Source organism: Beta vulgaris, chromosome 5 (genome assembly GCF_026745355.1).
Source record: "Beta vulgaris subsp. vulgaris cultivar EL10 chromosome 5, EL10.2, whole genome shotgun sequence".
Classification (NCBI taxonomy): Eukaryota; Viridiplantae; Streptophyta; class Magnoliopsida; order Caryophyllales; family Amaranthaceae; genus Beta; species Beta vulgaris.
Window position 1 is genome coordinate 10,452,819 of NC_079206.1, and position 12,804 is coordinate 10,465,622.

Consider the following 12,804-nt stretch of genomic DNA (forward strand, 5'->3'; position numbering starts at 1 on the left):
TATATAGGGAAGATATGCATGCAAAATTCTTTTGTATGTGGGCCGCAAGGAACAAACGTAGTATTCGATGCTCTTCATAATACATGGTAAGGTCATATAGATTCTTCTTTCTATCATCTAAATAATTTCCGCGTGGGTATGTATATATGGATATAAGTGGGTGTGGACCGGGGCACCACAAATTTTATTCTTTCAAGCCGATATATCAATTTTAATTCCAATACGTTTAACAAAAAAAAATTCGCTATTTGTCATCCGAATCTGATTCGTAGACCGTGTGAAAAAATTCTGTTTATCCTTTGCTCATGGTACTAATTAAAAAAAATTAAATTAGAAAACCTATCATTATATGATTTATACCAATTTTCTTTGTCAATAAGTTTAATTGTTCATACCAATTTTCTTTGTCAACAAGTTTAATTGTTCCTACAATTCTCTTATTCGATTGGTTTAATTGCTCATACCAATTTTCTCAACCTTGTTAGACGATAGAGTAAAAGTAAAAAAAATTCTTTGTTTGAAATATTGACCCAATTTTTTCAAATAAATTTGATTATCTGGTATCACTTACCTATTTTCTCTATCAAAAGGTTTAATTATTTATATTAATTCTTATCACATATTAACAGTAAGTTGGTCCCAAAGTTATATTCTTATGTGGGTCAATGGGGGCTACAAATTCTATCAATGGGCCCCATATTATTCTTAAAAGGTCAATCAATCAATGTACCATTGTTGTTTCATTCGAATGTGATTCCCAGGTCCATGAAAAAAGTTTTTAATGCTAAAAATTGGCAAGACCCCTAAAAACTAAGTGATGACCGAAACTTTAAAATAATAATACATTAAAAAATACCCCCCTCGGGTCTTTAGTAGTTTAATCGTTTCTTTTGCACAGAATTTTATGAGAAATAATATTGTGCGATACAGAAAGAAGGATAAACTATTATTTTATATTAAAGTGGAATGTATGTGTGAAGGAATGTTAGTGGTCCTCAAAAATAGAAACATGGAAAAATGGGTAAACTAATAAGGGACATCCTAAAAATGAATACGAGTAAACGAATAAAGACCGGAGGAGTAAAATTTAGATCATTTGTTTTTCGTTAAAAATATTTAAAAATTTATATCAATACTTTCATAATGGTTCATAGGCCCAAATTTTTGCTTTTTATGTTTTTATATGGGTAAAGGGTTCTACGGATTCTTTTATTCTCTAGGGCCAACCATTGTTGCTATAGGTTATCAGAATAATTTTTCACTATGATGTAAATATATGCGTTTATTGGACTATGATGTAGATAGGCGTCTCAAAATTGTTTGTGGTCCAATCTCAAAATTGGACTACGATGTAGATAGGGAATACATGAATTCATTTTTTATGCTAGGGAATACATGAATTCATTCTTTAGGCCCCATCATGATCACCATAGGTATATAGAAAAGTAGTATAATTATACATTCATCCAAATTTTGTTACGTTTGTTGTCTCAAAAAATCTAGGGGTTCTATGATATTTCTAAATGTATATCAAGAAAAAGTGTTAAGTCACCAAATTTCTCAAAAAAAAAATATCCATTTTGGAATAACATTCATACAATTTTCACAAATAAAAGGTTAATCAATTCATGTGAATGTTTCATAATGCCAAGTTGATGCCAAATTATTATTGTAATTATCTTATGTTGGTAGGGGCTATATGAATTCAATTATATTGGCTCCATCATGATTACAGTAGGTCTAATATATTATTCTTATTCATTCACCATAATATGATTCCTTGAGCAGCAGGAAAAAATTAAGTGGTCTTAGGTTAATGGTAATAATTGAAGCCGTATAAAATGAATTATATGGCACAATTTTTAAAATAGATATAACCTTCCCCCTTTTCTAAATAAGTGTGAAAATTACTTTTTCACTTAGCCCAATGCCCTTCTTTAATCATTAATATATTTAATTACATGCAAGTAAAAGTTATAAATAGTTGATATTTTAAAATTATACTTTGAGAGAATCTAGTAATAGCCCACTTGAATATGACGTTGTTTATAAAATAGCGAGAAAATAGGGTAAAAATAATTGATTAATAATGTCAATTACTTGTTTATTTAGAATACTAGAAAGTGTATAATAATATGATACGAACCAAATTTTTCAGTCACACAATTTACTGATTCATACCAATTTCTTTTACCTTTTCTCTTAAGAGTCTATGATCGATAAAATCATCTAAGATAAGTCAAATCGTTTAATAGGAGACGTAATCTTTTTAACAAATATGATAATATCTTCAAAAATCTATCATGTTCTAGAATTGAGACTTAATTAGTCGGTCGAAATTCTACGATTATCACAATTGAGAAAAGATTGGCGATATAGGAAAAAAACACACATTCACGCATACTCTGTTGAGTAGGCAAAAACATATAATTAGATAATTGTTTTGAAGTAGTACATGACCGCATAGGATACTTGAACACTAGTGCAGGAATTTAGAATCCATGTTTTATTTAGTTATACTAGCTAGCTAGTAACGCTGCACCGGGATTGATTGGGAGCCATCCCAATCAAGATTAACCCCAAACTACATTGACTTCAATAGAGCCATACTTTCCACTAATGGGTTTCTTATCACTTTCACCAGCAGATTTGACTAGAAACACAGCCTTACCATTTGCAATTTCATCGTCGGAAGAAAGAGTATCATAATCCATCAAGTATGCTGTAATCTCAAGTTCACTCGCTTCTGCAGGCACAACCACCTCATCCCTTTCTAAGGGAATGAATTCCCCAGGCCTACTTCAATATATTGACTTTGGCTCTTATTAAATAATGTAAACTGAGAACCGATGCCGAAGCGACCAGATATATTTCCATAAACATCTGCTGGATCTTCTCCATCTCCATTGATGAGCTTCACACTAATCGTAGCTTGAACATTGTTGCTAAACTTCACCTTCATCGCTTGATATTGCTTAACGCTGGCCATCTTTAATTATAGGGTATATTATATTGTATTCTCCTGTGGACCAAGTATTAAAAATTAGAATGTTAATTATAGATATAGATTAAGAAGAACAAGCTAATTATTCCAGGAGATCGATTAGGAATAGGCACTTACCTTAAGTTGATATCAGGTTCTTCTATGAACTCCAACTAACTGTCTTACTTGCAAACAATAATGCCATGCGTTCCCCCCTTTATATAGGGAAGATATGCATGCAAAATTCTTTTGTATGTGGGCCGCAAGGAACAAACATAGTATTCGATGCTCTTCATAATACATGGTAAGGTCATATAGATTCTTCTTTCTATCATCTAAATAATTTTGGTGGGTATGTATATTATGGATATAAGTGGGTGTGGACCGGGGCACCACAAATTTTATTCTTTCAAGCCGATATATCAATTTTAATTCCAATACATTTAACAAAAAAAAATTCGCTATTTGGTCATCCGAATCTGATTCGTAGACCGTGTAAAAAAGTTTCTGTTTATCCTTTGCTCATGCTACTAATTAAAAAAAAATTAAATTAGAAAACCTATCATTATATGATTTATACCAATTTTCTTTGTCAATAAGTTTAATTGTTCATACCAATTTTCTTTGTCAACAAGTTTAATTGTTCCTACCAATTCTCTTATTCGATTGGTTTAATTGCTCATACCAATTTTCTCAAACCTTGTTAGACGATAGAGTAAAGTAAAAAAAAATTCTTTGTTTGAAATATTGACCCAATTTTTTCAATAAAATTTGATTATCTGGTATAACACTTACCTATTTTCTCTATCAAAAGGTTTAATTATTTATATTAATTCTTATCACATATTAACACTAAGTTGGTCCCAAAGTTATATTCTTATGTGGGTCAATGGGGGCTACAAATTCTATCAATGGGGCCCATATTATTCTTAAAAGGTCAATCAATCAATGTCACCATTGTTGTTTCATTCGAATGTGATTCCCAGGTCCATGAAAAAAGTTTTAATGCTAAAAATTGGCAAGACCCCTAAAAACTAAGTGATGATCGAAACTTTAAAATAATAATACATTAAAAAATACCCACCTTCGGTCTTTATTAGTTTAACCGTTTCTTTTGCACAGAGTTTTAGGAGAAATAATATTGTGCCATACAGAAAGAAAGATAAACTATTATTTTATACTAAAGTTGAATGTATGTGTGATGGAATGTTAGTGGTCCAAAAATAGAAACATGAAAAATGGGTAAACTAATAAGGGACATCCTAAAAATGAATACGAGTAAACGAATAAAGACCGGAGGAGTCAAATTTAGATCATTTGTTTTGCGTTAAAAATGTTTAAAAATTTATATCAATACTTTCATAATGGTATGTAGGCCCAAATTTTTGCTTTTTATGTTTTCATATGGGTAAAGGGTTTTACGGATTCTTTTATTCTCTAGGGCCAACCATTGTTGCTATAGGTTATCAGAACAATTTTTCACTATGATGTAGATATGCGTTTATTGGACTATGATGTACATAGGCGTCTCAAAAAGTTATAAATAGTTGATATTTTAAAATTAAACTTTGAGAGAAATCTAGTAATAGCCCACTTGAATATGACGTTGTTTATAAAATAGCGAGAAAATAGGATAAAAGATAATTGATTAATAGTGTCAATTACTCGTTTATTTAGAATACTAGAAAGTGTATAATAATATGATACGAACAAAAATTTTCAGTCACACAATTTACTGATTCATACCAATTTCTTTTACCTTTTCTCTTAAGAGTCTATGATCGATAAAATCATCTAAGATAAGTCAAATCGTTTAATAGGAGACGTAATCTTTTTAACAAATATGATAATATCTTCAAAAATCTATCATGTTCTAGAATTGAGACTTAATTAGTCGGTCGAAATTCTACGATTATCACAATTAGGAAAAGATTGGCGATATAGGAAAAAAAACACACATTCACGCATACTCTGTTGAGTAGGCAAAAACATATAATTAGATAATTGTTTTGAAGTAGTACATGACCGCATAGGATACTTGAACACTAGTGCAGGAATTTAGAATCCATGTTTTATTTAGTTATACTAGCTAGCTAGTAACACTGCACCGGGATTGATTGGGAACCATCCCAATCAAGATTAACCCCAAACTACATTGACTTCAATAGAGCCATACTTCCCACTAATGGGTTTCTTATCACTTTCACCAGCAGATTTGACTAGAAACACAGCCTTACCATTTGCAATTTCATCGTCGGAAGAAAGAGTATCATAATCCATCAAGTATGCTGTAATCTCAAGTTCACTCGCTTCTGCAGGCACAACCACCTCATCCCTTTCTAAGGAATGAATTCCCCAGGCCTTACTTCAATATATTGACTTTGGCTCTTATTAAATAATGTAAACTGAGAACCGATGCCGAAGCGACCAGATATATTTCCATAAACATCTGCTGGATCTTCTCCATCTCCATTGATGAGCTTCACACTAATCGTAGTTGAACATTGTTGCTAAACTTCACCTTCATCGCTTGATATTGCTTAACGCTGGCCATCTTTAATTATAGGTATATTATATTGTATTCTCCTGTGGACCAAGCATTAAAAATTAGAATGTTAATTATAGATATAGATTAAGAAGAACAAGCTAATTATTCCAGGAGATCGATTAGGAATAGGCACTTACCTTAAGTTGATATCACGTTCTTCTATGAACTCCAACTAACTTTCTTACTTGCAAACAATAGTGCCATGCTTTCCCCCCTTTATATAGGGAAGATATGCATGCAAAATTCTTTTGTATGTGGGCCGCAAGGAACAAACGTATTATTCGATGCTCTTCATAATACATGGTAAGGTCATATAGATTCTTCTTCCTATCATCTAAATAATTTTCGCTGGGTATGTATATATGGATATAAGTGGGTGTGGACCGGGGCACCACAAATTTTATTCTTTCAAGCCGATATATCAATTTTAATTCCAATACGTTTAACAAAAAAAAATTCGCTATTTTGTCATCCGAATCTTATTCGTAGACCGTGTGAAAAACTTTCTGTTTATCCTTTGCTCATGGTACTAATTAAAAAAAAATTAAATTAGAAAACCTATCATTATATGATTTATACCAATTTTCTTTGTCAACAAGTTTAATTGTTCATACCAATTTTCTTTGTCAACAAGTTTAATTGTTCCTACCAATTCTCTTATTCGATTGGTTTAATTGCTCATACCAATTTTCTCGAACCTTGTTAGACGATAGAGTAAAGTAAAAAAAAAATTCTTTGTTTGAAATATTGACCCAATTTTTTCAATAAAATTTGATTATCTGGTATCACACTTACCTATTTTCTCTATCAAAAGGTTTAATTATTTATATTAATTATTATCACATATTAACACTAAGTTGGTCCCAAAGTTATATTCTTATGTGGGTCAATGGGGGCTACAAATTCTATCAATGGGGCCCATATTATTCTTAAAAGGTCAATCAATCAATGTCACCATTGTTGTTTCATTCGAATGTGATTCCGAGGTCCATGAAAAAAAGTTTTAATGCTAAAAATTGGCAAGACCCCTAAAAACTAAGTGATGACCGAAACTTTAAAATAATAATACATTAAAAAATACCCACCTCCGGTCTTTATTAGTTTAACCGTTTCTTTTGCACAGAGTGTAGCGACCCGAAAATTCATAACCTTTATTAAACACAATTGCTCATACTTGCAGCGGAAATGGAACTTAAGCCTGTGGGATATGGCCCACTAATACAATGCAACCTTAAATAGTCCTTGATAATTATACATAAATACTCGACTCAAATAATAATAATAATATCTCCAACACCAGATACTGTACACTTTTCCTTGAACATGTTCCTTATTAAAGCGCACTTGCAATGGCTATGCTCATACCTAAAACAGAAAACAAAACATCATGAGCCGAAGCTCAGTAACATACTACCCTAACAGCGTAAATTCATTTCAATTCATTTTATTTGCAAACAGGGAGAAGAGAATATAGTAAAAACATATTTCAAATTCGTAATGAAATAATAGCAAAGTAAACAATTATTAGCATCTTGATACTTCATAAGTTCCCATTATCTTTTCATCTTTTAGCTTGGTAACTGGCGAGTATAGACATGTGATGACCCTCAAGGAGCCCAGCTCCCTTTTTGGGTACACCACCATGTGATGATCCTCAAGGAGCCCAGCTCCCTTTTTGGAAACACCACCATGCGATGATCCTCAAGGAGCCCCGCTCCCTTTTTGGATACACCGCTCGCACCAAAATAGCATGCGGTACCCCTCAAGGAGCCCAACTCCCTTTTCGGGTGTACGACGGGTGCGAAGGTACGTGCACGACCGTAAAGTAGATAAGCGTAACATTATACTGCCAGAACCTCTTTCACTTTTATTTATCATGTTTCGTTTGTTTTGCATTTATCGGCATAAGCCATAGATCTTTCGTCAATCATACTTGAGCATCAATAAATCATAAGATCATCATTTACGAAAATCATTCGAAGACAATTTAATCCCACAATCCATATAAGAATCACATCACAAAATCCTTAACATAATTATAAACAATATTTCATAAACACATTTCGAAGGGGATCGTGGGTGTTAGCAATAGATGTTACCTGGAGTCCTGCTTAATAACCTTGAAAGCCGGGGGAGGCTGTAATATCCTTTCCGTTTAATCTAACCATGAAATGACGCAACAAAATGTAAATATTCGATTTCTTTTAACAATTGTCCTTTGGTTATTATTTTTACTTTTATTATGGAGTATCATTGGTGACGCTACATTATTCATTATTAAGCTTTCATGATTAACTTTTCCTACGTTACTTTGATTAATAGCATTTACTTGTTATATATTTATACTATAGGTGCCTTATTCAATTTAATACGTAAATTAGCTTCAACAAGTTTTATAATAATTTAAGTTATCGTAGCCCAACTAATTATAACTACTAACATTCATTTGTGATTTCAGATTACAGGAGTAAATTGATAATTATTAAGTGATGTTATTGCTAAGTTTTCTCGTCAATTCGTAATATTATACGTTTATCATAAATAGTTGTCATACATTTATCATTTAAAATAGTGACCATTAGTCTTGTGGTTCATGATTCATACTAATTTCGTAATCAATGGCCCCATATTATAATTATTTCATTCTTGTAATCTAAACCATATATGTGTGATCATACTTTAATTGTTATTCTTGCTAATATTTCATTCACTAGAAACTTGAGTGGAAGTAGTACTAATAATCACTTTATTCAACTCATGTTATAATTTATACCTAACTAGTATTAAGCTGAAGTGATTGCTAACATAATATTAATTAGCTCAAACATAATCATAACTAGGACTTGAATATTTGTAACAGAGAGTAATTTTACGTTAGGATAACTAGATATTATACTCAAATTTCATATTACAAGATTTAGTGATTATTAATTAGTTTAGCCTAATAAAAGTGAGTTTCGTTTTAATATTAGTCCAATCATCTTTCTTAATATAAGTTTAGTTTAATTAAAAATCAACTTGTTGCTTGATTAGAACAACTAATTAAAGAAGTAATCTAATTAATTAGCCCATTAAATGTAACAAATTAAGTATATGAATCTTATTAGTGGATTTAATTAATTAAAAATCAGATTTTACTTTGGGACAACAAGTTGAATAATATGGCTTAATTCATTTGGGCTTGACTGATTTAAACAAATAAAACAAAGTTGGAGGAGAGGTATTTCATACCTCTGCTCAATGGAGCAGACCACGAAAACAGGGGAGGAAGGAGGTTGGGTGCGGCGTCGTGATGGAGCTCCGGCAGCAGGGCGGTACTGGGCGTTCTCGTCGGCGCGGAATTCCGGCGTTTCTGGCTTGGGTTCGGCGGTGCACGAGGAAAAAGAGGGAAGCACGAGAGAGATGGGGCGCAAGAGAGAGAAGAAGAAGAAAGAAGGGGCGAGCGAAGGACAATCAGGTGGTGCGACGCGGGTTCGGAAGGAGATGGTGTGGTGGTTATGAGTATAGGCGGCTGCGAGGCGGCGCTGCGGTGGGGGTATGGTGGCTGCCCGAAAACAGAGGAGTGAGAGTTGTGGTTGCGAAAATATGGAAAATGTGAGGGGTGTTTTTGGGGGCGTTTTTCCGACGAAGGTAGTGGTTTTCCGGCGAGGATTTAATTGGAGTTGTGAGTGGGTGATAATGGTGGAGAAATCATGGCTATTTATAGCCATTGTTATGGTTAAATTTTGTGAATTTGGATGGGTTGGATTTGATGAAAAAATCTGAAATTTGGGTGGGTTGTCTTGATAAATAATTAGATTTTTGGATGGGTTTGGATTGAATTGTAATTTTTAATGGAAGTTGAATTTGTTTGTTCATAAGAATTCATTAGTGGAGTTAAAACTCCATTGTCGGGTTGTTTGAGAAGGAAAAATGAAAAATGGGTTGAATGTTGATGAAAACAGTTTCTACTGTTTTCTTGAGTTTTCTTTTTCCTTTTTCTTTTCTTTTCTCTTTTTCTTTTCCTTTTTATTTCAAATACTAACAAAGTTGTTTCAATATTACTTAATTTGATTATTGTTTCATTTCATGATTTAACTAATATAATTATTTAATCTAACCTAATATGTTATCATTTGCAACATATCTTTATTTAACGAATTAATTATTACTTTACTTGGGTATAGAGTAACAAAATTTAGTCATATCTTATAATTAAAGGACAACTTTAATCACTAATTATTATTAATTAATTTAGAAAAGTTGAAATTTTCTGGATATTACACAGAGTTTTAGGAGAAATAATATTGTGCGATACAGAAAGAAAGATAAACTATTATTTTATACTAAAGTTGAATGTATGTGTGATGGAATGTTAGTGGTCCAAAAATAGAAACATGAAAAATGGGTAAACTAATAAGGGACATCCTAAAAATGAATACGAGACAACGAATAAAGACCGGAGGAGTCAAATTTAGATCATTTGTTTTGCGTTAAAAATGTTTAAAAATTTATATCAATACTTTCATAATGGTATGTAGGCCCAAATTTTTGCTTTTTATGTTTTCATATGGGTAAAGGGTTTTACGGATTCTTTTATTCTCTAGGGCCAACCATTGTTGCTATAGGTTATCAGAACAATTTTTCACTATGATGTAGATATGCGTTTATTGGACTATGATGTACATAGGCGTCTCAAAAAGTTATAAATAGTTGATATTTCAAAATTAAATAGTGTCAATTACTCGTTTATTTAGAATACTAGAAAGTGTATAATAATATGATAAGAACCAAATTTTTCAGTCACACAATTTACTGATTCATACCAATTTCTTTTACCTTTTCTCTTAAGAGTCTATGATCGATAAAATCATCTAAGATAAGTCAAATCGTTTAATAGGAGACGTAATCTTTTTAACAAATATGATAATATCTTCAAAAATCTATCATGTTCTAGAATTGAGACTTAATTAGTCGGTCGAAATTCTACGATTATCACAATTGGGAAAAGATTGGCGATATAGGAAAAAAACCACATTCACGCATACTCTGTTGAGTAGGGCAAAAAGATATAATTAGATAATTGTTTTGAAGTAGTACATGACCGCATAGGATACTTGAACACTAGTGCAGGAATTTAGAATCCATGTTTTATTTAGTTATACTAGCTAGCTAGTAACACTGCACCAGGATTGATTGGGAACCATCCCAATCAAGATTAACCCCAAACTACATTGACTTCAATAGAGCCATACTTTCCACTAATGGGTTTCTTATCACTTTCACCAGCAGATTTGACTAGAAACACAGCCTTACCATTTGCAATTTCATCGTCGGAAGAAAGAGTATCATAATCCATCAAGTATGCTGTAATCTCAAGTTCACTCGCTTCTGCAGGCACAACCACCTCATCCCTTTCTAAGGGAATGAATTCCCCAGGCCTTACTTCAATATATTGACTTTGGCTCTTATTAAATAATGTAAACTGAGAACTGATGCCGAAGCGACCAGATATATTTCCATAAACATCTGCTGGATCTTCTCCATCTCCATTGATGAGCTTCACACTAATCGTAGCTTGAACATTGTTGCTAAACTTCACCTTCATCGCTTGATATTGCTTAACGCTGGCCATCTTTAATTATAGGGTATATTATATTGTATTCTCCTGTGGACCAAGCATTAAAAATTACAATGTTAATTATAGATATAGATTAAGAAGAACAAGCTAATTATTCTAGGAGATCGATTAGGAATAGGCACTTACCTTAAGTTGATATCACGTTCTTCTATGAACTCCAACTAACTGTCTTACTTGCAAACAATAATGCCATGCTTTCCCCCTTTATATAGGGAAGATATGCATGCAAAATTCTTTTGTATGTGGGCCGCAAGGAACAAACGTATTATTCGATGCTCTTCATAATACATGGTAAGGTCATATAGATTCTTCATTCTATCATCTAAATAATTTTCGCGTGGGTATGTATATATGGATATAAGTGGGTGTGGACCGGGGCACCACAAATTTTATTCTTTCAAGCCGATATATCAATTTTAATTCCAATACGTTTAACAAAAAAAAAAATCGCTATTTGGTCATCCGAATCTGATTCGTAGACCGTGTGAAAAACTTTCTGTTTATCCTTTGCTCATGGTACTAATTAAAAAAAATTAAATTAGAAAACCTATCATTATATGATTTATACCAATTTTCTTTGTCAATAAGTTTAATTGTTCATACCAATTTTCTTTGTCAACAAGTTTAATTGTTCCTACCAATTCTCTTATTCGATTGGTTTAATTGCTCATACCAATTTTCTCGAACCTTGTTAGACGATAGAGTAAAGTAAAAAAAAAATTCTTTGTTTGAAATATTGACCCAATTTTTTCAATAAAATTTGATTATCTGGTATCACACTTACCTATTTTCTCTATCAAAAGGTTTAATTATTTATATTAATTCTTATCACATATTAACACTAAGTTGGTCCCAAAGTTATATTCTTATGTAGGTCAATGGGGGGCTACAAATTCTATAAATGGGGCCCATATTATTCTTAAAAGGTCAATCAATCAATGTCACCATTGTTGTTTCATTCGAATGTGATTCCCAGGTCCATGAAAAAAAGTTTTAATGCTAAAAATTGGCAAGACCCCTAAAAAACTAAGTGATGACCGAAACTTTAAAATAATAATATATTAAAAAATACCCACCTCCGGTCTTTATTAGTTTAACCGTTTCTTTTGCACAGAGTTTTAGGAGAAATAATATTGTGCGATACAAAAAGAAAGATAAACTATTATTTTATACTAAAGTTGAATGTATGTGTGATGGAATGTTAGTGGTCCAAAAATAGAAACATGAAAAATGGGTAAACTAATAAGGGACATCCTAAAAATGAATACGATTAAACGAATAAAGACCGGAGGAGTCAAATTTAAATCATTTGTTTTGCGTTAAAAATGTTTAAAAATTTATATCAATACTTTCATAATGGTCATGCTTCTAGAGCTACTCGATTCGCTACAGCACCTGGTGCATTTCCCCAAGGGTGTCCTAAAGTGTAGGCCCAAATTTTTGCTTTTTATGTTTTCATATGGGTAAAGGGTTTTACGGATTCTTTTATTCTCTAGGGCCAACCATTGTTGCTATAGGTTATCAGAACAATTTTTCACTATGATGTAGATATGCGTTTATTGGACTATGATGTACATAGGCATCTCAAAAAGTTATAAATAGTTGATATTTTAAAATTATACTTTGAGAGAAATCTAGTAATAGCCCACTTGA

General features: G+C 32.2%; 1 protein-coding gene across 1 annotated transcript; it reads right to left on the reverse strand.

Moving 5' to 3' along the window:
* Positions 1–10,570: 10,570 nt before the first annotated feature.
* LOC125497600 (uncharacterized) lies at positions 10,571–11,372 on the reverse strand. Its single transcript, XM_048644952.2, has 2 exons — positions 11,278–11,372; positions 10,571–11,178 (listed from the first exon to the last, which is right to left on the reverse strand). The coding sequence occupies exon 2, from the start codon at positions 11,143–11,145 to the stop codon at positions 10,729–10,731; it is 417 nt and encodes a 138-aa protein (XP_048500909.1). The 5' UTR covers positions 11,146–11,178; positions 11,278–11,372; the 3' UTR covers positions 10,571–10,728.
* Positions 11,373–12,804: the final 1,432 nt, after the last annotated feature.

What these genes read in the sequence shown, in the direction of transcription:
- LOC125497600 (XM_048644952.2), bottom strand. Translation starts at nt 11,145, where the DNA reads ATGGCCAGCGTTAAGCAATATCAAGCGATGAAGGTGAAGTTTAGCAAC.